The 25,003-nt window shown below is 45.2% G+C and overlaps 2 protein-coding genes across 2 annotated transcripts in view; one reads left to right on the forward strand and one right to left on the reverse strand.

Annotated features, from left to right (window-relative positions):
* MEX3A (mex-3 RNA binding family member A) overlaps window positions 1-4,647 on the forward strand; it is an 8,323-nt gene extending 3,676 nt beyond the window's left edge. The window contains exon 2 of the mRNA XM_027871432.1: window positions 1,414-4,647. Within this exon, the coding sequence (XP_027727233.1) occupies window positions 1,414-2,543 (1,130 nt within the window). The 3' untranslated portion in view covers window positions 2,544-4,647. The remainder of the gene's footprint in view (window positions 1-1,413) is intronic.
* A 3,930-nt stretch (window positions 4,648-8,577) lies between these two features.
* On the reverse strand, window positions 8,578-23,489 carry RAB25 (RAB25, member RAS oncogene family). Its single transcript, XM_027871693.1, has 5 exons — window positions 23,175-23,489; window positions 19,357-19,552; window positions 12,195-12,388; window positions 9,648-9,728; window positions 8,578-9,159 (listed from the first exon to the last, which is right to left on the reverse strand). The coding sequence occupies exons 1-5, from the start codon at window positions 23,215-23,217 to the stop codon at window positions 9,032-9,034; spliced, it is 642 nt and encodes a 213-aa protein (XP_027727494.1). The 5' UTR covers window positions 23,218-23,489; the 3' UTR covers window positions 8,578-9,031.
* Window positions 23,490-25,003: the final 1,514 nt, after the last annotated feature.

The following is a 25,003-nucleotide window of genomic DNA, read 5'->3' on the forward strand; positions in this document are numbered from 1 at the left end:
ACACACACACACACACACACACACACACACACACACACACACACACATACTTTTCCTTTCCATCTCGCTCTTTGTCTGTTTATCTCCTTCTTTCTGTTGTTCTCTGTGTTTTGTATCCAACCTCACAGCTATACACTTCTCATCTAACCCCCAATCCCAAACCTGGTGAAGAGTTGTAGGGGGGACTCATCCACCTTGCTTTACCCTTACCACACATACACATATCTTGGCCCCTGCTCTCCCCTCATCTTTCTTCATAGGGGAGGAGGGTAGTAGACCGAAACTGTAGGCCCAAGATAACATCTTTTATCACTTCTCCCACTCCTCTGTAACTAGTAAGGGCCACACTTGAGGACTTAGAGGGCCACTTGTGGCCTTGAAGCCACAGGTTCCCCACCCCTGTCCTAGGCTCATCTCATTCCTTCACCTGGGTCTGTTTATTTCTGCCAACTGCCTACGGATTTGGGAATATACAAGGGTCAAGGCTAGATTGGAAACAAAGATCAGCAGGGGGAGACAGTGAGTACATTGGGGGAGTCTGAGTGGATTGCAAGGGGGTCTTTCATTGGATTGGAGATCAGTGAATAGATTGGGGCATCAGTGAGTGGATATAGGAGGTTAATAGATTTTTAAAGGCTCGTTGAACAGGTTTGGGAAGCTATCAGGTGGATTAGAAGATCAGCAAGTAGACTGGGTATCAGTAGGTAGTAAGTAGATGGGAAAATTAGGTAGAGTAGAGGCTCAGTGAGTGGTCTGGAGGGGTATTGGGTAGATTGGGAGCCAGTCAGTGAATTGATTGGGAAGTCATGAGTATTTTAGGGGTCAGTGAATAGATTGGAAGCAAAAGTGTATGGAGATTTGTTTGAGTAGATTTGGAATCAGTGAGTATTTGGGGGGAATCGTTAAATAGACTGAAGGTCAATAGGTAGATTGGGGATCCATTGTGCAAATTGAAGGATCAGTAAGTACTCATCGAGGCCCAATGAGTAGGCTTGGGTGGATTAGTGGGTGGATTATGAGAGAGGTCGGTGTGGGGATTTTAGGTCCAGTGGGCCTGTGAGTAATTTGAGAAGACAGTGAATATATTAGGAAGGTTATTAGGAAAATAAGGGGTCAGTGGGTGGTTTAGAAAGGTCATTGAGTGAACTTAGGGGGTCATTGGTTAGGTGAAGGTTGATTAGTGGATTGGGAAGATCAATGGATTTAGGGTCAATTGGTGGATTTGGGAAAGAGTAAATAGATTGGGGGTCATTTAATGGATTATGAGAGACTATGGATGTATTGGGGACAAATGAAAATATCAAGGCGTCACTCTCCCTGAGTGATCTATTCTTGGCCCAGATTAATCCTAACTTTCTGTCTTAATAAGATCCCCTATATTTCTTCTCTACTTTCTTTTTCCTTTTCCCTTAGGTTGCAAGATCAAGGCCCTACGAGCAAAAACCAACACCTACATCAAGACACCTGTGCGAGGTGAAGAGCCAGTATTTATGGTGACAGGACGCCGGGAGGACGTGGCCACTGCCCGACGGGAGATCATTTCAGCAGCTGAGCACTTCTCCATGATCCGGGCCTCTCGGAACAAGTCAGGCGCTGCCTTTGGAGTAGCACCAGCTCTCCCTGGCCAGGTCACTATTCGGGTTCGAGTACCGTATCGTGTGGTGGGGTTAGTGGTAGGGCCCAAGGGGGCCACCATCAAGCGGATCCAGCAGCAGACTAACACCTACATCATCACGCCCAGCCGGGACCGAGACCCTGTCTTTGAAATCACTGGTGCACCAGGCAACGTGGAGCGAGCTCGAGAGGAGATTGAGACCCATATTGCTGTCCGCACTGGCAAGATTCTTGAGTACAACAATGAGAATGACTTTCTGTCAGGTAGCCCTGACCCTGCTCTGGAGAGCCGCTATTCCGAGGCCTGGAGAGTCCATCCACCAGGGTGCAAACCTCTCTCTACCTTCCGACAGAACAGCCTTGGTTGTATTGGAGAATGTGGTGTTGAGTCAGGATTCGAGGCACCACGGCTTGGGGAGCAAGGGGGTGACTTTAGCTATGGTGGCTACCTCTTCCCTGGCTATGGGGTTGGCAAGCAGGATGTGTACTATAGTGTGGCTGAGACTAGTCCTCCACTCTGGGCTGGCCAGGAGAATGCCACCCCTACCTCCGTCCTTTTTTCCTCTGCCTCCTCATCTTCATCTTCTTCAGCCAAGGCCCGGGCTGGTCCCCCGGGGTCACACCGTTCACCAGCCTCAGCATCAGCATCATCAGCCGTCCCAGAGCTGGCTGGGCTTCCAAGGCGACCACCTGGGGAACCCCTCCAGGGCTTCTCCAAACTTGGGGGTGGTGGGCTGAGGAGCCCAGCTGGAGCAGGGGGCGGGCGGGACTGTATGGTGTGCTTTGAGAGTGAGGTCACAGCAGCCCTGGTCCCTTGTGGACACAACCTCTTCTGCATGGAGTGTGCTGTACGAATCTGCGAGAGAACCGATCCTGAGTGTCCTGTTTGTCACATCACAGCCACACAAGCCATCCGAATATTCTCCTAAATACCCCTTCCCGGTTTTGGCTTCCCTCCCTGCTTTGGACTGTTTTCCACCAGGGTCCTTTAGAAATTGGTAATCTTGTGGGGGCAGGGTGTTTAAAGATCCCTGCTTTGGGATTTGGGAGGAGGAAGTCCTACTGGAGCAGAGTAGGACGTGGGTCTTTATGCCCTCCCAGTGGTCTCATGTTGGGGAGATGAGGGAGGGGCAGACTGGGAATGAATGACATTCCCTTTGAGAGTTACAACTCTGATACCTCAATAGACCCTCAAATCTGGAAGCAGCTAAGAGAACCTTTTATATTTTGCAAGGGGGCAAGAGTTTTCGCCCCATCTCATCACCCCAACCCCTCCCTTCACTTAGCCACCCTTTCCCTTTCCTCAGTGATTGTTGGGAAGACTGAATGAGAAGTAAAGACACCATCTGGAAGGGCTACCAAACCCCTAGAGCCCAGAATGCTTTAATTCCCCTAACCCATAATTCCTGACCTCCAGCCTCTGACCTCTTAATCTACCCTAACCCTTGTCACCTTTTCCCACCCCTAGCTCCCAAAAGACACACATATATTTAGGGAATCTCAACTCCTGGGCTTTCCCTACTATCCTACTTTGGATGAACTTTGTTTTGGGGGAGGGCAGAAGGGGAAACTTGTCATGGGGAGTTCCATCCTTCCCCTCTTCTTCTCTCCACTACAGTATTTTTAGAAGATTGTTGCAGAGAGAAGAATAATGAGGGGCTAGGGTTTGGGAATTAAAGTATCCCCTACAATAAGCGCTAAGTTAGAGGAACAAGGGGGGATGTTCTCTGTCTCTCCTAGCTCTTACTTTCATATACTTGTCCTTTTATCTCTAATCTCTATACCTCCACTGTTTCTCCTTCCACTCTCCATTTCTGCTCTTCTGTATGTCCCCATCTACCCTTGTCACTCTCTCCTCTCTGTCTCACTCTTTCTCTCCTGTCTCTGTCATCCCCTTTCCTTCTATCTCCTATCATCTCTCTCCTCACCTCCCCTTTCCTTTCCTCTAGTTAAGCGTAGCTTTTGGGAAATGTTCCTCTGGGGGGAGTTGGGGTGGGGGGAGGGGGTGCACCTCAATGACCCTTTCACATTCACATTTCCTAGATCTCAACAACTGCTTTCCATTCCCAACCCCCACCCCTGTCACTACTCAGAGCCTCCACCTCTCTCCCCTCCTACAAAGGAAACTCTCTGAATGCCCAAGACAAACTAACCCTTCACTCTTCGGCATCACCAGGCATCTGAGGGGCATTAGGGGGAGGGACCTCCACTCCTTGACCATCTGTTGGCATTAAATTTGTGTATCTGTTGTGGGGGGGAGATGTTCATCTGAAGAGAATTATTGGTTGGCAGTGGCCTAGATGGGGGAAGGAATGAAAGCTGATGCCCCCATAGCTGGGGACCCTAATTGTTCTGTGACCTGGTAGGGGCAGGAAACTGTATGGAAGGAGACACAGTGAGAACCCTACCCAGTTGTGGGGATATATGCTCCTGCCATTTTTCTATCTTCATTCATTGTGCTGAGCTCAAAGTCCCCGGTCCAACAGTTTGAGTGTGGGAAGGTGACTTGAAGAGGGAGCCATGTAGGATGTTGGGGAGGGGACCTCTCACTGGGAGCTGTTCTAAGGATTATCTGGTTGGGAGAGAGGATTTGATACATCCCCTTTTCCCCTTCCTCATTGCCCACATCAGGGCTGCTGTTGACCTCTTGACACCCCCTGGTTCTGCTGGCCAGGCTGGGGAAGGAGCAGGAGGGTGAGAGTCCTAGGTTAACCCAGGGACCCTTGTATATAATGGGGTGGGACTATTGAGTAATCTCTAAGCACTTAGAGAGAATGTGAATCCCATCCTTCCTGCTTTGTAAGGAGGTGGAGAGATAGGGAGACAGGGAGAAACTCCTTTCTCCCCTTCCCCCTATCATGAATGAACTCATCTTCTTCCTCCTCTCCCCTTTCCTTCCTCAAGTCAGGGAAGGGAAAGGAATACGATATATATATAAAAAAAATCCATACTGTGATAACTTCCATCCTTCTCATTGTCATGAGCCATCCCAAGATGCGTCTGTACAATAGCAACCAAAACCAAATTGGGACCCTCCGTTGTTGGGGGTGGGGTTTGGGAGGGCAGGGTGGGAAGAAGGGCTGTCTGTCTCCACCCCTTGCTCCCTTCCATTCCTTATCCCATAAAGGCAGAAGACTGTTAATCTAGAGAGCTCGAAAAACCCAATCCAGCCCCCCTACTTCTCGAGCTAAACCTAGAAACAAACTTAAACAGAGAGTGAGACAAAACAAGAGAGGTGGGAGAGCAAGTGAGAGAGGTGTCCAATACAGAGGAGAAAACAAAAATAGCAAAAAAAAAAAAGCAGTTCTTTATAATTTAATATTCTATTTTAATAAAGGCATTTATTACCATATAAATGTAGCAAAGAACCTGGGCTAATATGGAAAAAAAGACTTTTTATTAGGTAATTTATTATATGAGAAGGATATTTTATTTTATGATAAAGTGATCCTTAAAAAAATAAAAAAACTTTAGAAGGTTTAGAATATATGTAGGGAGAGAAGAAGAAGAAAAATAATACATTTGTATTCAGAGTTAAAGCTTAAAAAGTGTTTTTAATATATGTTTGGGTTTATGTTCCTTTTTCTTTTCCCCATTTTTTTCAGGGGGTGGGGTATGTCATTTGGTTTTCCAGAGGATGTTTTAGAGGTGTTTAAAGCGGGCCTGACCCCTCCCAGAACGTGGGAGAGAGGAGGCAGGGGAGAAAGTTAGGTTGAGGAATTAATCCTGTCTCCTTGGCCATTCTTCTGGGAGAGTCACCCATTGGTGCAGGTGATTCAGTTTCATTCAGTGGGCCCTCCCAGCCCCGTACCTCCCCCAACCCCCTCATTGGGGCTAGACAGGCTGAGCCAGATGAAGTAGGGGATGAACAAGAAACAGAGAATGAGAGGATGGGGAACTCTCCAATGTACCCCCACACTCTGACCAGGGGGTTATGGGAACAATGCAGGAAAGGAGGGGATCCCAGTTGAGGGGGGGGACCCTGAGAGAGGGAGAAGGGTGAAAAGATTCAAGAGAAATAGACTTTTTTTTTAACCAAAAAAAAAAAAAACCGAGAGAAGAAAGAGAAGCTGAGGGGTTTAAAAGAAAAAATTACTACAAAATAATAATAATTATTAATAATTCAAATTTATTTCATATAATCCTAGAGAAAAGAGAGAGAGAGAATTACTAGTTACTGAGTAGATGATATACAGATAGCTTAAAGTTTAGTAGCATTGAGGACCTCTGGGTCCAGTAGAATGTATAAAAGACATAAAGAAAAGGAAAATAGAGAAGGAGGAAGAGGTGGCCACGTCTACCCTGAGTCCCTCCCATCTTCAGATACCCAGTGAGGGCAGTTTCCTGGTTAGACTTAGGACTTCAGGGGGGAAGGGGGAGGGGAAGGGAGGGAGTTAATTCTGAAAATTCCTGTTTTCCATTTGCAGGGTAAATTGGGGTTTGGGGGTAAAGGAGGTTTGGAGGCTCCTTGGAAGGATAGAAACTGATCTTGGAACTAGATAAGGCTGGACTGGATGAGGAGCACAGGGGAGGCAATTCTTTAGTTTTTCCTTCACTGTTCTAGTCCCCCACCCCTGAAACTATGTAGGGGACCATTGGGTCCTGCTCTGTTCCCACATCTGGCAGGCCATTACATTAGCCCATTCCAAAGGGATCTCTCTTTTCCTTGATCTTGGAAGAAGAGAAAACGCTGCCCAAATCCATTCAGTGCTAGCATCTCCCAACTTCTAATGTGGGAAGTCCTTTTGAAAGTTTGACCTCCATCCCACTTGCTTTAAGTTTAGATGCTTTCCCCAGTATCTCACCATCTCCCCCTGCCCTCCTACACCCGTCCATCCATCACAGTCCCAAAGGTCCCACTTCAGGCCCTGGTAGGTCATCTCCAACCCCACCTTTGTCTTCTTGTGAGATTCAAGGAACTGCAAAGTTCCACTGGGTCTGGAATGCCCTTCCACCTCAGATCCTCTCCCTACCCACACCCTTTAAAATCAACCAACAGTGAAATAAGAGGAATGGATGTTAAATTTTTAGGAAAGACTTCCGGTTGGGTATTAGGGTTAAGGTCTTTCCATCTCTAACAACACCCACACCCTAAATGGGTTGAACCATAGCCAACTGGTACAGAAGCGGGTGAAGGGCAATAATACCCCCAGAAGGCCTCTGCCACCCTCCTCTGGTTCAGCTATATCCATGAACTTTAGGTTGGGGTGTCAGAGGAGTGAGCCAGCTGGGGGAAGCAAGTCTTGCTTCTTTAATCTCAAAAGTACCCTTCTCACCCCACCTTCCAAAACCGGGCCCTGGTTCATTTAACCCTTTGAGGCTTGCATCAAGGAGGAAACTGATTTCTTTAGTACTTGCCTCCCCTCAACCCCTAATCAAATCAGGCCCCTTCCCTCCCTTCCTTCTCCACCACAGGGGGAATTCTCCTTCCCAGGATGGGGTTAGGTGAAGGAGTAGCCCTCTCCCTCCTACTGCCCTGAGAGGGAAGAGAGGGATGCTGGGTTGCTCCTCACTGCCCAGATTCACACATCCCCATCCCCACCTTCCCATTTAGTCCATCTTTTCCACCAGGAACAGATTTCCCATCCACTCTGCTGTTTGTCCTGGGACCCCCAACAGTATGGGATGGTAGGGGTTTTACTCCCAGGACAGGGGGAGGGGGTGTCTTCCCACAGTAGAATGTAGAAGTAGGATTGTGGTCAGACTTAATTTGAGGCGTCTAGGGAAGACAAGACGAATTCGAATTTGCGAAGGAAAAAGGAAACTAAATAGGGGCAAAAAACCAACCCATGAATAATGGAGTCAGGACGATGTTGCACAAAATGCAGAGAAACCAAGAAAGGGGGTGGGGAGTTAGTGTGTTAAATGTGCTATTAAGAACTTAATTTTATTAAAATTATTATTACTTAAAGACCCGGCCTCTTTTCTGCTCTAGCAGGTGTGTGTGCTCGTGTGTCTCAGTGTCCTCATCTGTAAAAAGGAGTTGGGGGGAATAATTTTGTGTGTGTGTGTGTGTTTTAGTGGGGAGGGCAGGGAGAACAATTTGAGGGGTGGGTTCTGGGTACATTTTGGTTTGGGGACTCCTTGCCTACCAGTGGGAGTTTGGTCTCTCCGTTTCTCTGTCTGTCTCTCTCTGTCTCTGTGTGTGTCTCTCTCAACGCTCGTCCTGCCTTCATGACTTTGCCTCTCCTTTGGATTTCCAAGTACTTAATCGCCCTAACCTGCTTCCTTCCTACCACCAACCTGTGGAGAGGACTTTTGTGCACCAAAAGACATTTGGAAGTGAGCCCTGCCTTCCAGAAGCCCAGGCCAGCTTCTTCCAGACTATATTCAGGAGGACAGAGGATTGACTATATGGGGGAGAGAAGGCAGGAGATGGGACACAATAATTATCCCCACATGCACCAGACATATCAGCTTTCCTCTTTAGTTGTTGAGGAAAGAAAGTGAGCTTAGGTGTCCTGTCCCCTGAACTTCATTACCCACTACCCTGAAAGATAAGGACCTAGATACTCCCTACCTCCTTTGCCCTCCTGCCCATCTACAGCTGGGGTTTAAGGTGCCTGGCCCCCAGAACCCTCTTCTCTACTCCTCCCACTGCTGTATAGGTGACCTCAGCTCTTGGCACCAATGCCCAGGGCACCAGATGGTTCCTGCCAACGCTGTTTCTTTTGTCTTGCCTTCTAGGTCCCCTTCCCCCCTCCCTCCCACCTGCCCCGAGGATTGGCAGAGGGGAGGGTGGGCACCTCCCCGCCTCCTTGGCACCATCCCCAGACCATAGGACTCCAGAGACAGCTGGCATGGGGGGGGCAGGCTCATGGAGAGGATGACAGAGGCTTGGGGGCTTCAAAGGAGATTTTAGGGAGGGGCCCTGAGCTAGAGGGAGAAGGAAGGATGCTGAGGGCCCATGGGTGGGTGGGGAGAGAGGGGGAAGGGATGAATGCAAGGGAGCAGCAACAGGTGGCCCTTGTTACAAAACAGTTTTTATTGGTGGGATGGGGAGGGGGGGCATTGCTGGAGGGGCTCAGGGGAACACAGCAAAAAAAGCAGGCAATGGAGTCCTGGATTCCTGGATGAGTGAGAGCGAGGTGCTTAGGGCTAGGTGACCTTCTCAAAGGGCACAGAAATATCCCAGAAGCTAATTAATCTTGTGTACAGGAGAACGGACATACAGGAGTAATACGGAAGGGGTGTGGAATTAGGCTATAGAAACTCCCCTAACACTCTAAGAAAGTGATCAGTCACAGATCCCCAAAGCCAACCAGGAATGGCTTTCTAGACATTTGGGTCCCTCTCTCTCCCTCTGCTTAGCGGAGGGTGTAACTGAAGGGGCTGAGACTCATGGGGAGAGAATGATGGGAAATTCAGGTCAAATGGGAGAGGCTTCAGGCCAAGATACTCAGGTCACCAGCTGGCTTCAGAGGCTGATACAACAAGCCTTCTTCTCCTCAGACCCCAGCTCTTGCCCGGGTTGGGCACTGCCCAGAGTGATTGCATTGGCACGGGCATTGTTCTGCCGCTGCTTGGACACCTTGGTGAAAATCTCTGGGAAGGCAAAGGATGGAGGTCAAAGGTCAGGTCAGTTCACCACTGTCTAATTCCCTTTCTTAATCACTGGGAGCAGCATGACTTCAAAGGAAGTTGGTCAAAGGAGCAGGAGAGTTTGGGCAGCAGGGTTACATCTCTGGGAGCTATAGTGACCAGGACTGGTGAGCTCTTTCCCCCAACTAATAGGCAAGTTTTGAGAAGAAGAGGTCAGAGGAAGCTTCCTAGGGGAAAGGTAAGGGATACATATATGAAGAGAGAGACAGACAGACAGACAGACAGACACAGGAAGAGAGACAGAGAGGTTAGGAGCCCTAGAAGCTGGGTGTAGCAGGGGAGTAGGCTGAGATCTTGGTGAGATGCAGGGGGAACTCAATTATCTGAATTTCTAGCTGAGACCCAAGAGAGCATCACATCAAGAAGAGTCCTGAGAGTGAGCAATGAGAAGGGATAGTGGCCTGTAGAGACATACAGAGAATCCTACAAACCTTTGAGGACAGTTTCGAAGGCCAGCTCTACATTAGTGGAGTCAAGAGCTGAGGTTTCAATAAACAGGAGTCCATTATTTTCTGACACAAAAAAAGGAAATCAGTAATTGGCATTAATTTGATAATCAGAGGAAAGCCTCGGAAACTCCTAACAACAACCCTGGTCATGCCCACTGAAATTAAGCTGTCAGGACAGTGCATCCACTGATAATAAACTTACCATTAAGGGGAATAGGCATGATAAAAAAGATCATTTTAATCTTAAACAAATTCCTAAATTTCCATAGGTTATTCTGTGAGTCTACTCAAATGTTAATGTATCACTAAACAACGATGATAAACAAAATTAGTGCCTTTGTTAACAACAACAGTGTCATTTGGTGTCATACAACGGTTTCCTCTGACACCTGTTCACTGGATCATAAAGTGAAATCTCCCAAAGAGACTTTCCTTAAGCACAGATCTGGCCACTTTCCAGACTCATTGGATATTACTCCCCGTCTAGTATTCTTCAAGCTGGCCAGACCAGCCTTCTCTCCATTCCTCACTCGTGACACTCCATGTCCTACCTCAATATCTTTGAATTAGCTATCTCCCATTCCTGGAATGCGCTCCCTTCTTACTAATGCCCCCTAGAGCTTCCCTTTTCCTTTAAGATGCACCTCAGAAAGTTATCTTCTGCATGAAGCTTTTACTGATTCTCTTCTCACCCCCACAACTTTTAATTCTCTCCCCTCCCAGGGTACCTTGTATTTAAGTACTTCGTGTGTGTGTGTGTGTGTGTGTGTGTGTGTGTGTGTGTATGTACATATATGCATTTCTTAACTTTACACTGAGCAGCTAGGTAGTGCAGTGGATAGAGTGCTGGGTCAGGAGTCAGAAAGACTGGCCTCAGATACTTGCTAGCTGTGTGACCCTGGGCAAGTCACTTGACTGACTGCCTTACCAAAAACAAAACCAAAAAAAAAAAAAAAGGAGCTGGAAAGAAGATGGAAATGGCGAACCACTCCAGTATCTTTGCCAAGAAAACCCCAAATGGGGTCACAAAGAGTTGGACCTCATTGAAAAATGACTCAACAGCAACATAAAACTTTATATTTATGCTTAATATATATTTTACATGTACTTGTGGTCTCTTCCATTAGAATATAAGTTCATTATAATTAGGGATGATTTCATTTTTTGTACTTTGTATCCCCAACACTTTGATCAGTGTCTGGAACATGGGAGATGCTTAACAAATACTCGTTGATTGATTGAACATGTCACTCCCCTACTCAACACACTCTAGTGGCTCTTAATTATCTCTACTATTAAACACAAACCACTTCATTTGGTTTTTTAAAGCCCCTCGCAACCTGGTTCCAAATCCCCAACACTAGCACAATGCTTCTCATGTTGTTGTTGCTTTGTTCAGTTGTGTCCCACTCTTCGTGACCCCATTTGGAGTTTTCTTGGCAAAGATACCGGAGTGGTTTGCCATTTCCTTCTCCAGTCCATTTCACAGATGAGGAAACTGAGGCAAACATGGTTAAGTGACCTACTCAGGGTCACACAGCTAGTAAGGGTCTGAGGCCAGATTTGAAATCAGGAAGATTCCAGGTCTGGCACCACTAGCTGCAACTTCTCATGTAGTAAGTGTTTAATAAATGTTTGTTTCATTCATTCATTCATTCATTCATTCATTCATTCATCCTACCTCTCCACACTCATTATATATTACTCCTGCACTCTATGGCCCAACCAAACCATCCTTCTTAGTATTTCTCACACTATACTCCTTTGCTCCAGCTGTTCTCTCATAGCTAGAATGCACTCTTTCCATTCTCTTGTCTCTTCATTGACTCAGCTCAATCACCATCTTTTGTAGGCACCTTCCTGATCCTCTGAAACACTAGTTGGGGGATTCTTAACCATTTTTGACATCATGGATTCCTTTGGCAGGCTGATGAAGCCTACAGATGGACCTCTTCTCAGAATAGCATTTTTAAATGCATAAAATAAAAATATGTAGAATTTTAAAGGAAACCAATTATACTGAAATACAGTTATCAAAATATTTAAAAAACATGTTCACAGACCCCAGGTTAAGAATCCCTGAACTAGCGTCCCTCTCTCCAAACTACCTGGTGTTTATTTTGTATATATACCTTACAAAAATGCATATATGTGTGTGTATATGTTGTTGATTATTTCACTCTTCAGGGCTAGACCAGTAGAGCATAAACTTCGGCAGAACCCAAACTAGAAGGGTCTTAAAGCTCATACTACTCTCTGACCCCTCACTAAGTTTGGAAGGCCCATCGCCAGAGAGTGATGAATTTTTTTGACCATAGTGACTCATGAAAAGCATTGATCAAGACACGGAAGGACTGCGATGTGCAGCAGGGAAGGCACACATTGAGGAAGTCACAGATCCCTGAGGGTTAAAATAACTCTTTTAGAACTTGGGAAAGAGGTTGACCTGGGGAATCAGTGTCATGTGACTGGAAATAAACTTGCAAATAAAGCCCATATGAACCACAGAAACTCAGCCCTGGCCCTCACCAGCAAACATGCGAGCCTCATCGGTGGGCACCTCTCTTGCGTGGCTCAGGTCACTCTTATTGCCCACCAGCATGACGACGATGGTGGCCTCTGCATGGTCATACAGCTCCTTCAGCCAGCGCTCCACCACGGTGTAAGTCTGGTGTTTGGTTAGGTCAAATACCAGCAGGGCCCCAACTGCCCCTCTGTAATACCTAGGAGGAAAAGTGAGAGAGGGACCTATAATTAGGCTAACCTCAGACACACAGAGAGGCATGGTGGTGTGATGTGGTTTGGTGCTGGGCGAAGAGAGTTGGACTTAGATTCAGGAGGACTTGAGTTCAAATTCTGCCCTGGACACTTATTGGCTGTTTGATCCTGAGCAAGTGACTTAACTACTCTCAGCCTCAGTTTGTACATCTGGAAAATGGGAATAATAACATCTATCTCACAGGGTTTTGTGAGGATTAAATGAGATAATAATCTAAAAGTGTTTCATAAACCTTAAAACACAATATGATGTTAGCATTTTTTTTTCACCAGACCTGTGATTTTATTAGTATAGGGAACTACCAGATGAGGAAACTCCCTCTAACACAACAATGCAGCTAGGCAGATGCTCTATAATTTGTCATTTTAGTTACTTAGGACACTGTGCCAGAGGCAAGATTTGAATTCAGGTCTTACTAAATTCTGGGTTGGCTCTCTATCCAGCATACCATGCTACACTTCAAATAAATGTCAACTCTTACCATTTTAAGTTCAGGAATGCAAGAATCACCATCTTGCAAATTTGACAAGTATATATTAAATGCAGTCAATCTACTTTTTTTTTTTTTGAGGCAATCAAGGTTAAGTGACTTGCCCACAGCCACACAGCTAGTAAGTGTCTGACATTGGATTTGAACTCAGATCTTCCTGACTTCAGGGCTGGTACTCTAGCTGCCCTGAGTGAGTCTACTTTCAAGACACTTAAGTAATGGAAATACAAAAACCAAAAAAAGGAAAAAAAATCCCTGCCTTCAAGTGGCTTGCATTCTTCTTGGGGTATGCATACAATATGTACAGAGATAGCGAAATAGAAGGTCATTTGAGGCCTGAGAGAATACCAACAACGGGAAGGATGGAGGTGGGGGAGAAGATCAGGAAAGGCTTCACTCTCTTCCTCACTCTCACTTGTTTTCAATCTCTCCCTGTGCACTGGGTGCTTCCCTGTTACCTATAAACATGCCCATCTCTCCCCCATCCTCAAAAAAACTTTCACTTGATCCTTCCATCCCCACTAGCTATTATCCCATTTCTCTCTTCCCCTTGGTGATTAAACTCCTTGAGAAGACTGTCTACAAAAGATGCTTCTACCTCCTTTCTTCTCACTTTCTTTTTAACTCTCCCATTTGGCTTCTAACTTCATTCAACTGAAACTGCCCTCCTCAAAGTTACCAGTGATCTCTCTTTTTAAAAAAAATTTATTTATTTGTTCATTTATTTATTTGGAGGGGTAAGTGACTTGCCCAGGGTCACACAGAGTCAAGTGTCTGAGGCTGGATTTGAACTCAGCTCCTCCTGACTCAGGGCTGGTGCTCTATCCACTGCGCCACCTAGCTGCCCCTCAGTTATCTATTAATTGAAAAAATCTAATGGCCTTTTCTTCAATTCTCAACCTTCTTGACCCCTCTGCAGCCATTGACCCTATTGATCACCCTTCTCTCCTCAATCTTCTCTTCTCTCTAGGTTTCTATGACCTTACTCTCTCCTGGTTCTCCTTCTACTGTCTGACCACTCCTTCTCAGCCTCTTTGCTAGATCTTCATCCAGCTTGCTCCCACTAAAGGAAGGAGTTCCTCAGGACTCTGTCCTGGTTCCTCTTCTCTTCTCCCTTTATACTGTTTCACTTGGTGATCTCATCCACTTCCATGGATTCAATTATCATCACTATGCAAATGATTCTCCATCTGCTTGTCCAGTCCTAACATCTTTCATAACATCCAGACTCACATTCCCAACTGTCTTTCTAAGATCTCAAACTCAATATCCTGTAGACATCTTGAACTCAACATGTCCCAAACTAAACTCATTATTTTTCCTCCTTAAACCCTCCCCTCTTCCTAACTTCCAGTTACTAGGAATGGAAGGTACCACCATCCTCCCAATCACCCAGTTTGCAGCCCTAGGTGTCATCCTCAATTCCTCATTCTCTCTCGTTCCCCCATGTCCAAACTGTTACCAATGGTTGTCAACTCTGCTTCACAACAACTCTCAAATCTGCCCCCTTCCCTCCTCTGATGCTGCCACCATCTTGGAGCAGGCCCACATCACCTCACGCCTAGACTATTACAATAACCTGCTGATTGGGGGTTCCTCTGTTTCAAGTCTTTCCTCACTCCAGTTTGTCCTTCCCTTAGCTGTGAAATTAATCTTCTGACTATGTCACCCCTGGTCAATAAACCTCAATGGCTCCCTATCACCTCCAAGATCAAACATAAAATCCTTTGTCTGGTGTTCACTGGCCTTTACAACCTTACTCTCTCCGAACTTTCCACTCTTTCTACCTTACTCCTCCCATATACCTGTCATCCAGTGACATTGGTGTATCTCCCAACTCTAAGAATTTCTTCTGGCTATCCTCCATGCCTGGAATACTCTCCCTCTTCACCTCTGCCTCCTGGCTTCCTTCTAGTATGAGCTAAAATCCCACCTTCTATTAGAAGCCTTTTCTGATGCTTCTTAATGCTAGTTTCTTCTGTCTGTTGATTAGCTCCAATTTATCTTGTGTATATATCGTTTGAATATAGTTGTTTTCAAGATGTCTCCCCATTAGACTGGGAGTTCCTTGAGGTAGGGACCATCCTTTGCCTTTCTTTGTATCTTCACCACTTAGCACAGTGCCTGGCACATAGTAGGTGCTTAATAAATGCTTACTGACTACATGACTGGAGGCAGTGATTACCTGAGCTGGGCCATGAAAGAAGACAAGTAGTCTGAGAGACAGAGATTAAGAGTGAGTGAATTTTGGGGGGGCAGCTAGGTGGCGCAATGCATGTAGCATAGGCCCTAGAGTCAGGAGGATCTGAGTTCAAGTCTAGCCTCAGACACTAGCTGGGGTGCCCTGAGCAAGTCACTTAACCCCAATTGCCTCCAAAGAATAAAAATTTAAAAAAATAAGGAAGAGTGAGTGAATTTCAAGCAAGGGGAAAAGCTATGCTCAGGAATGGAAGCTAGAATACAAAGTTTAGTTAGCAGCTAGTAAGTAATCCCACATGGTTAGATTATAGAGTTTGTAAAAGGGAGCAGTATGAAATAAAGCTGGAAAGGTAGATTTAAGTCACACTGAGAAGGGCCTTACATGCCCAGCTGAAGAGTTTATATTTTATTCCAAAGGCAATGGAGAGCCTTTGAAGGTTTTTGATGTTGTTAAGACAAGAATCACACGGACCTATTAATTTATGTTTTAGAGTTTCTGAGATAGAGAGACTGAAGATGCTAACAATCAGGACCCCTCTTGGCTAAAAGAGATGCCGGAAGAAGGTTACCCCCTAGCTACAACTCCAACTTAGAAAAACACTGTCAGAAACAATGGCACGATGCTCAAATTTGTTGTCAAGACCTTGAACAAGAGGATGGTTTGGCTAAGCAATCTTGCTTCTTCATAGTTAGTTGTGGAGAGACTAAGCAACTCTACCATTTTATAGAATAGCCTCAGAAACTGGTGGGACAACCACTTTTGCCTATAAGACTGTTAGCTGGACTCCCTGATGGGCAGGGAGAAATTGATGGCCACTTACCTCAGTGGATTCTAAGCAAAAGAGACCACCTATCAGTTTTTCAAAGACTAGCTGAACCAAACAATGGCTCAGAAACAGATATTTCAAGTGAAGACTCAGTATATTGTAACTCAGCAACCAGTCCAAATAGGGGAGAGGACTGAACCATCTTTCCTGCTTAGATCTTCAGCTATAAAGACTCCTAAGATATAGATATATCATAGGTAGGTAGGTAGGGAGAGAGAGAGAGAGAAGATATATGTATCATATCCATATCTTATATCTATATTGATATATTACTATACAGAGTATAGTAATACTCTAGCCTTGAGTTCATGTTTTAGGGATATAGTATAGTTATCCCTTCCATATCACAGGAGTTGGGGGCATACCACCCCCATGATCTGGAAAATCCACATAAAACTTTTTGGCTTTCCCTTCATACCAAAGAAGTCTGATTTTTTTTTCTTTTTCTTTTATGGGGTGCTTCCTGTACCTTATTGGGGTTAAACATTTGGTCATAGGCTGTCATCTGCTGGCCTTCAAACATCGCCTGTGACTTTCATAAAACTCCCCCAAATTCCGATTTAATTTCTTATGCCGACCCACAACGGATTGAAATTGCGACGGGGAAAGTCACAATGTAGAAGGGATAACTGTACTATAGTTGTAGTGATGACTATGATGGGCCCGTAACATTGACAGTTCAGGTCAAAGGGCAGAAAGGTCTGCCAATTACAGAACATTTAGTTCTGTTTGACCTTTGCCTAGATTGACCCATGAGGTTTCAGGGAAAACTAAAGTAGTTATATTTCTAACCAGATAACAATACTAACCTAAGTTATGTCTTGCATGTAATTGCATATGTTCCTTGGTGGTATATGAGGTAATTACTTCCCATTTATGTACCATGCATATTACCATAATTCTGCTTGTTTCTAGCCTACTGGCTGTGGGTTCTGTCCCTTAGGACTCTGTCCTGGGCCTTTTGATTTCTCCCTCTGCCATTTTACTTACTGATCTCATCAATTTCCATGGATTCAATGATCATCTCTATGCTGATGACTTTCAAATCTATTTACCTAGCCTTAACCTCTCTTCTACCCTCTAGACTCACATTTTCAGCTGCCTGTTGGATATCTAAAATTGGAGGTCCAGTAGACATCTCAAACTCACACAGCCAAAACTGAACTCATTATCTTTGCTCCTAAGCCCTCACCCCTTCCTGAAATTCCCTATTACTTCAAGGGGACCACCATTCTAGTCACACAGGTTCCCAAACTAGGTGTCAACCTTGACTCCCCACTCTTTCTCACCACCCATAGCCAATCTGTTACCAAGTTCTGTCAATTTTACCATAACATCTCTCCTATACATTCCCAACTTTGCTACCACCCTGATATAAGGGCTCTCATCACCTCATGCCAAGATTACTGCATTAACCTGCTAGTTGGTTTCCCTGCTTTAAGTCTCTCCCCACTCCAGTCTATCCTCTACTCAGATGTCAAATTAACCTTCTTAATCAATCTTCTGACCATGTCGTAACTTCAGGGGCCCTTTATCACCTCCAGGATCAAATGTAAAATCTTTTGTTTGATATTTACATCCCTTCATAACCTGACTCCTTACTATCTTTCCAGTCTTCTTTTCTTCTTCTTTTTTGCAGTCAGTCGGGGTTAAGTGGCTTATCCAGGGTCACACAGCAAGTAAGTATCTGAGGGTGGATTTAAACTCAGGTCTTCCTGTCTTCAGAGCTGGTGTTCTATCCACTTCTCCACCTACTTGCCCCGTGCCCCCAAGTCTTCTTATTCCTTACTCACTCCCCACATACTCTGAGATCCAGTGACACTGACCTCCTTGCTGTTTCTTAAACAAAATACTCCATCTCTCAACTGCAGACATTTGCCTTCCGTCTCTCACCTCTGCCTCTGGCTTTCTTCAAGTCCCAGCTAAAAGACCACCTTCTGAAAGAAGACTTTCCCAATCTCCCTTACCATTATGTCATCAATTTACCCTGTATTTATCTTGTTTGTAGGTAATTGTTTTCATGTTATCTCCCCCTTAGACCCTGACCTCCTTGAGAACAAACACCATCTTTGTATCCCCATTGCTTAGTACAACTGCCAGGCACAGAGTAGGTGCTTTATAAATGCTCCTTGACTTGACTTGTCTATTTGTAGGTATGTTGCTATTTAGGCATGTTCTGCTCTTGTGTTATTACTGCATTGCTGTATTTTGCTGATTATGCCTATTTACTTATATGGATATGCATGCATGCACTATTGTTACATGTGCATATAAGGTATCTGGCATATAATTTAAACCTGTAGCTACTAAAGTTCTATCTAGAGTTTGGGACTATGGACAAATATGCCCAAATGTACTCCAGTTGATTTGCTAGGGAGAGTAAATGTTTAACTAGGAGAATGTAAGGGAGATGGTTCTTAAAAGCCCAGGACCTAATCACTGAAAAGAGGCTGATAACAAGTTGTTAAACTAACTAAAAAATGCAGCTATGCCAGGTGATCTTGGTCTGAGCTGTTCCTTGAGTGAATAATATGCCACACCCCTGGGTAACTTTTAAAAATCAATCCAGGTAGAAGCCAAAAAGGAACCCAGCTCCAAATGAGACATGTAAAAGATTCATGGATTGAGATAAGGGAAGTCCATGAAAAGCTATATGGAGCTGAAAGAATAGACAATTGAGCAGAAGCAACTGCCAAAAGGATGGGGGCAAAGACTCTGGGAGGGAAAGAGGATGTTTGGGTTAATTAGTCATGTAGAGTCTCATAATGAAACCATCCCTAATCTAAAGACCCCAGTTCAGTAATTCTTATCTCCTTTCTCTAGTCGGGCTCCCTGGTTGAAACCCGAAACCTTTCTGGGTGTGGGGAAAGTCTATTTACCTTCTTTGTTTTAAAGATTTACTTTGTTTTTATAAACAGAATTAACCATAAGTCTTTTCTAGTCTAGATTTACTTATTGGAAATGAAGTCGGGAGGATGCAATTGAAAGTGGAGCACCCCCAGAAAAGAGAGTCAGACACTGAAGTGTTTTGCTAAAGAGCTCTCTGGTTGGGGGCTCGGAGCTAAATATATATCTATATATATTATATATATATCAAGAGAAAAATTACAGATTCTTTTATACAACTTCCTAGAGCAGAGAAGGAACATATCAGGAAACCCATCTAAGCAACAATCTGTAGTAGGGTGTGTATGGGGTCTGGGGCAAATAGGAGCAATTGAGCAACTCTGCTCACTATACTTTCCTACTACTGCTACATATGAACAGGGGTGTTGGCAAAAAAAAACCAACTGTATAGATAGAAGCTATTGTTATAGTTCATTTCATCATCTCACTTCCCTATTCTTAAACACAGACTCCCTATGTGTTTCTCCCTTGCCCCCATCCCAGACTCACGCTGAAGTGATGGCACGGTATCGTTCCAGCCCAGCTGTGTCCCAGATTTGGGCTTTGACAGCTGCTGTCCCTAGCAACACAGTTCGAGTAGAGAATTCCACCCCAATGGTTGTCCGACTGTCATGGCTGAACTCATTTCGTGTGAATCTTGACAATAGGTTGGTCTTCCCCACTCCAGATTCCCCTATCAGCACCACTGGGAAGAGATATTGAAGAAGAGAAATGTTAAAGGATGATGGTGACTCCAGTGATGAGTGCTAGCTAACCACCTGCTAGGTGTAACAAACTCAATAATCCACCATTTTCTCTCTGCATCTCTGCCTTTTCTTGGTCTCTTCCTGAGCATTTCATTTGGTTTCTCTCTGCCTTCAATCTTCTTTGCATCTGTTTCTAATATTCTCTGTTTCTATGTTTCTTCTGTTTTTCTCTCTGTCTCCCAGGGGTCATTGCTGTTCTGGGGTATTTGGGGATGGTCTGGCCGCAGTACAAGTTGTCTCAATTTCTGGTATTTCTGAGCACCCCATAACTCTTTTTCTGTCTCTGTTACAAATGAGTCCTACCCAAAGCCTGACTAGCTGTCTATATATCTCCTTTTTCTCCCTGTCCCTGTGACAGCATTACAGGGAGGCTGAGTCTGCACTTAAGTTCTAGGGGATACTATGGTCTTATCCATGGCAAAGAGGGACCCAAAATGTCAGAATGATCGTCGAGTGAGGGCTCTCTCTTCTATGGGCTAAAGAGGTCAGAGAGGGGACCAGAGGAGGCAGAGAGGGAAGGAGAAAGCCTAGGGACAAAAAAGTTGGACTGGAGAGAAGGGATTGCTGAAAGCAGGGCAGAAGAGTTTCCTGGTGTATGCTGGGGGGCTAGGTTTCTACCTTCTAACACCTCTGACTATGTTATAGAAAAACCATGGGGGAGAATGGAAATGTCCTTAAAAGCTAAAATGTCTAATTTTTCAAAAGAAAGTATAGTATATTTGAGCCTGTGTATGTATGTTTCTTTTTCTTTTCTTCTTTTTTTTTTTGAGGCAATTGGGATTAAGTGACTTGCCCACAGTCACTAGGTGTCTAAGGCTGGATTTGAAGTCAGGTCCTCCTGACTCCAGGGATAGTACTCTATTCATTGCGCCTGTTTCTTACAATTATTAGCAATGTCTAGATGTGGATATTTATGCCTGCTTGCACTTGTGTGTATATGTAGAAAGGGAGGAGTATCATGTGCTCTTTTATATATATTTGTACATATGTGTATACACATATACACACATGCTAATCGAGTTCTAGAATTTAATCAACCAACATTTATTAAGTGCCACTCATTATTCACAGAATTTGAACTGAAAGGGGGTCAAAGATCATCTGGTTGATTTTAAAGATATAGACATCTGCGAGAGGCAGGGAGATTTAAGTGATTTATCCAATCACACAGCAAATTAGTGTGGTAAGATCAGGAATTGAAGCTGGATTCTTTGACTCTGTAAAGTGAAAAAGGGTACAGGACTGGAAATCTAATTGCAATTCTTTTAATCACTGCCTGTGTCACCTTGGAATTAGGGTTAATTTACGTGGGCCTTGGTTCCCTCATCTGTAAAATGAGGGGTTTGGACTAGTTGGCCTTTTTCCAGGCTAAATCCAAGATCCTATAAATCCAATGTTCTTTCTAGTACAAACTGCCACTCTTGGTCTGGATACAAATATACTTAAGAGTTAGCATTTAGGGGCAGGTAGGTGGTGTAGTGGATGGAGCACTGGCCCTGAAGTCAGGAGGACCTGAGTTCAAATCCAGCCTCAGATCAAACACTTGACAAGTACTAGCTGTGTGACCTTGGGTAAGTCACTTAACCCCGATTGCCTCACTTAAAAAAAAAAAGAGTTAGCATTTAAATAGCACCTTAAGGTTTGCAAAGCACTTTGCAAATGTTATCTCATTTTATCCTTAGAACCCTGGGAAGTAGATGCTATTATTATCCCCATTTTATAGATAAGGAAATTAAGGCACACAGAGAATAAGTGACTTGCTCATAGTAATACAACTAGTGCAAATCTGAGAATGGATTTGAACTCAGGTCTTCCTGACTCCAGGTCCAAGACTCTAACCCCTGTGCCACCTTACTGCCTCTTTCTTTTATGTATTATGTGCCCTGTATGTGAGGGTACCAGGCATGCATATATTTGCATGTCTGTGAGCATATGCATGCATGTCTGTATGTACGTACGTGGATAGGTATGTGTATTTGGAGACAAGTTTCCATGTAAGAATATTCATGTATATATGTGTATCTAGGTCCTTCTGTCTGTTTGTGTGTGTGTGTGTGTGTGTGTGTGTGTGTGTGTGTGTGTGTCTGTCTGTCTGTCTGTCTGTCTGTCTGTCTCTCTGGCCCTCACCCAAAGCCCTATAAGCTAAGAGGATGGGCTTCTCTATCCTTCTCCTGGGCACCAGAGCACTGCTGCTCCTTACTCTGTTCTTGTCCACCCCCACCTTTCTCAGGACAGAAGGGGTGCAGCTTTCCCCAGCTCCAGAGTAAATGTCCCATTGCCCTCTAGGGAGTTAGAGCCTGAGTAAGGGCTGGGTCTGGGAGAGGCTTGGTGGGTGGGGTGGACTGGGGAAGCTGAGTCTTACACTGTCTTACATTGTACACCCTGCCCTAAAGGGAGAGTAGGGTGTAAAAGAAGGCCACCAATAGGGATGGCCACACATGCAAATACAGAAAGGGGACAGAGTGTGCAACTGTTGTTCTAAGGGAGACCTCCAAGAAGAATAAGAGACAGGGGGAGGGAAGTGGGGGCCCAGAATCCAGATGCTCTTGTTTCTTGAGGGTGAGACTTTATATCCCCAGCACCTAGTACAGTGCCTGGTACATAGTAGGTGCTTAGTAAATGTTTCTTGATTGCCTGATTAGGGGAAAGCTCACTTTCCAACTCAGAAGATCATATACTTAAAGCTTGATGGTACTTTAGAGATCAACTAGCCTAATTCTTTCATTTGACATACAAGGAAACTGAGGCCCAGAAAAGTTAAGTGATTTAACAAAGGCTACAAGAGTGATAAGTGGCAGAACCCTAGTCCTATACCTCTAAACCCCAGTGTTCTTTACACTGTTGTTCAGTAATTTTTAGTTGTGTCTGACTCTTCAAGACCCCATTTAGGGGTTTTCTTGGCAAAGATACTGCACTTTCCTTCTTCAGCTCATTTTACAGATGAGGAAACTGAGGCAAACAGGGTTAAGTGACTTTCCTGGGGTCACACAGCTAAGCAGTGTCTAAGGCCAGATTTGAACTCAGGTCTTCCGGACTCCAGGACTGACAGTCTCCACTGCACCACTTAGCTGCCTCCCCCTGCACCATATCACCTTCCAAAAAGCCCCCTTCCTTAACTGAGAGCCTCCACGTCACATAACCCCTCCCACTGTCTCTATTTCAACACAAAATAAGGAGACCCACCCTCTTCTATTCCTTTCTTCCTTTCAGGTCCTCCAAGTCCCTGTTCCTTTCTTTCTTTAGGGGGGACCTCAGTGAGCAGAGGGGTTCTTCCTAAAGTCTAACCTCCATTACTTAACTACAGACCCTGGAGCAGAGGTGTGTGGCTAGGTTTTTTTTTCCTGATTATAAGTGATCCCACCATTAAGAAACTATCCTCATTATTACCGATACAGACTCAGGAACCCTCTCTGCCTCTTGTCACTGTAGAGACCTTTGTAATCTGGTGGAATGATTGGCTACGGAAGGGCTCTAGTAGAAAACAGAAGCAGAGAGTGGGGGCCTCTCATTGTACTCTTTCTAGTGTCTAAGTCTCAGTTTCCCCCATAGACCCCAACTCACCCTTGAAGACAAAGTTATAATCCTCTTCTGCTCCGTTTCCCATCTTGGTCCCGCATCGAGTGTGTGTGTGTATGAATATGTGCTGTTGGAGTGAGAAGGGTGGGTGGAAAATGTGTTTAGGGCGTTGGCTCTATGCCCCTCAAACCTCTGCTCTCTGGAGGCCTTGACCTGACTCTCTTCTCATTGGGGACAGTCGGCCTTTGCAGTGGGAAGGAACAAGGACAGACTCCGTCACTCCTGGTGGGCTGGGGAGTCTCAACGAATTAGAAAGGGGACGGGTCACAAGGAGAGGACGGAAGCAGCAGAGAACAGGAAGAGCCAGGCAGCTGGAGACCTGGGGCCCAGGTGGGTGGAGAGAGTGATGACGTCACGACAGGTTGGACAGGTTGGGTGTCTCTCAGGCGCTGGCCCTGGGTGGGGAGCAGGACAGATTTCTTAGGACAGGTTGGGGGAGGAAAATAGGACCCAGGAGGCTGAACAGAGCAGGGCCAACTAAGTTAGCATCATTAAGCTTTCCTGGTCTTTGGCAGAACTAGTTAGCCTCTGATCTTAGGTCTACAACAACCAGGTGGGGAAAACAGAAAGAATCCTGTCCTCAGCTCCCACAGTGCAGAAGCAGGCAGAGCAGGCAAGCTAAGGGGGCTTCGAGAACAATCTCAATGAGGAAGGGCTATCAGTGTGGGCTGGAAGCTTACAATCTATAACACTTGCTGCTCTGGCAATGGGAGAAGGGCAAGTTAGCCAGGTACAGTTGCTATGGTAACAACCCCTCCCAGGGAGCCCAGGGCAGTAGGCTGGACAACCTTTTTTTGGGGGGGCAGGAGGGTAGGTTTTTTTTCTGTAGTTTTTTCCCCCAGGAAGTGAGGCTGGAATTTAGGGCTCTGCCTACTTTGGGAAACTGAGTAATTTACAGCAGGATTGGTGGCATGGAGGCTAGGTGGTTTGGGGGGGGAGCGGTCTCTGGAAGGCCAACTGAGATCTCTGAGTTAAGGAGCAAGAAACAGAGGACCATTGGGAAATGGGAAGAGCAAGGTAGAAAAAAAGACAGACTAAGGCAGCTAGAAAAGAAACAGGTCCTGTGCGGGGTGAATATACATGTGCACACACGTGAGTTAGGGGAGGATTTGGAGCTGAGGCAAGATAGCCTAAGGTCTCTGATCAACCTTTGGTCTAGGAGTTAGGCTGCCTGGACTCCAGGGCTCCCTGTTCTCTGGCCTGGGGCTTCTTTCCCAGCCCCATACTCTTGACAGAACATCTGAAAAGAGTTTGCAGATTCCAAATTAAGATTGTGTACATCTTTGTGTGTGTTGGGGGTGAAAAGGCAGTTAGACCCTTGAAGGAAGCCCTACTAGGAAGCTATTCTAGATAGCTCCTACTCATCTTCCAAACTAAGAAATAGATTCAAAATGGGTATGCCCAAAGATGGGGGTTGGAGGAAATAAAATGGTCACATCACCTTCCTGAAATAGGAGTTGAGGCACTGGGCTCCCCATGTATAAAATGTGACCCTCACTGTGTCCCTCCTCCCTAAACTCAGGCATCCATCCAGGCGTACTGCAGATTATGGATGATAGGTGGGAAACCACAGCCAAAAACCATTTGGCTCCCGATGAGAGGGGAAAGAATCTATTAAAAATGCACCCTAGGAGTGATCCCTTATCCATCTCAAAATCTGAGAGTTGGAAGGGCCTTCAGCAGCTTTCTAGTCCAATCCATACATCCAGGAAAGAAATCCTTACCATTAACATACCCCACAAGTGGTCATCTTTTCTCTGCTTTAACACCTCTAAGGACAGGAAGCCTACTCCCTCTCTTTTTTTTTTTTAATT

This window comes from Vombatus ursinus, unplaced genomic scaffold (assembly GCF_900497805.2).
Source record: "Vombatus ursinus unplaced genomic scaffold, bare-nosed wombat genome assembly UNPS02014798.1, whole genome shotgun sequence".
Classification (NCBI taxonomy): domain Eukaryota; kingdom Metazoa; phylum Chordata; class Mammalia; order Diprotodontia; family Vombatidae; genus Vombatus; species Vombatus ursinus.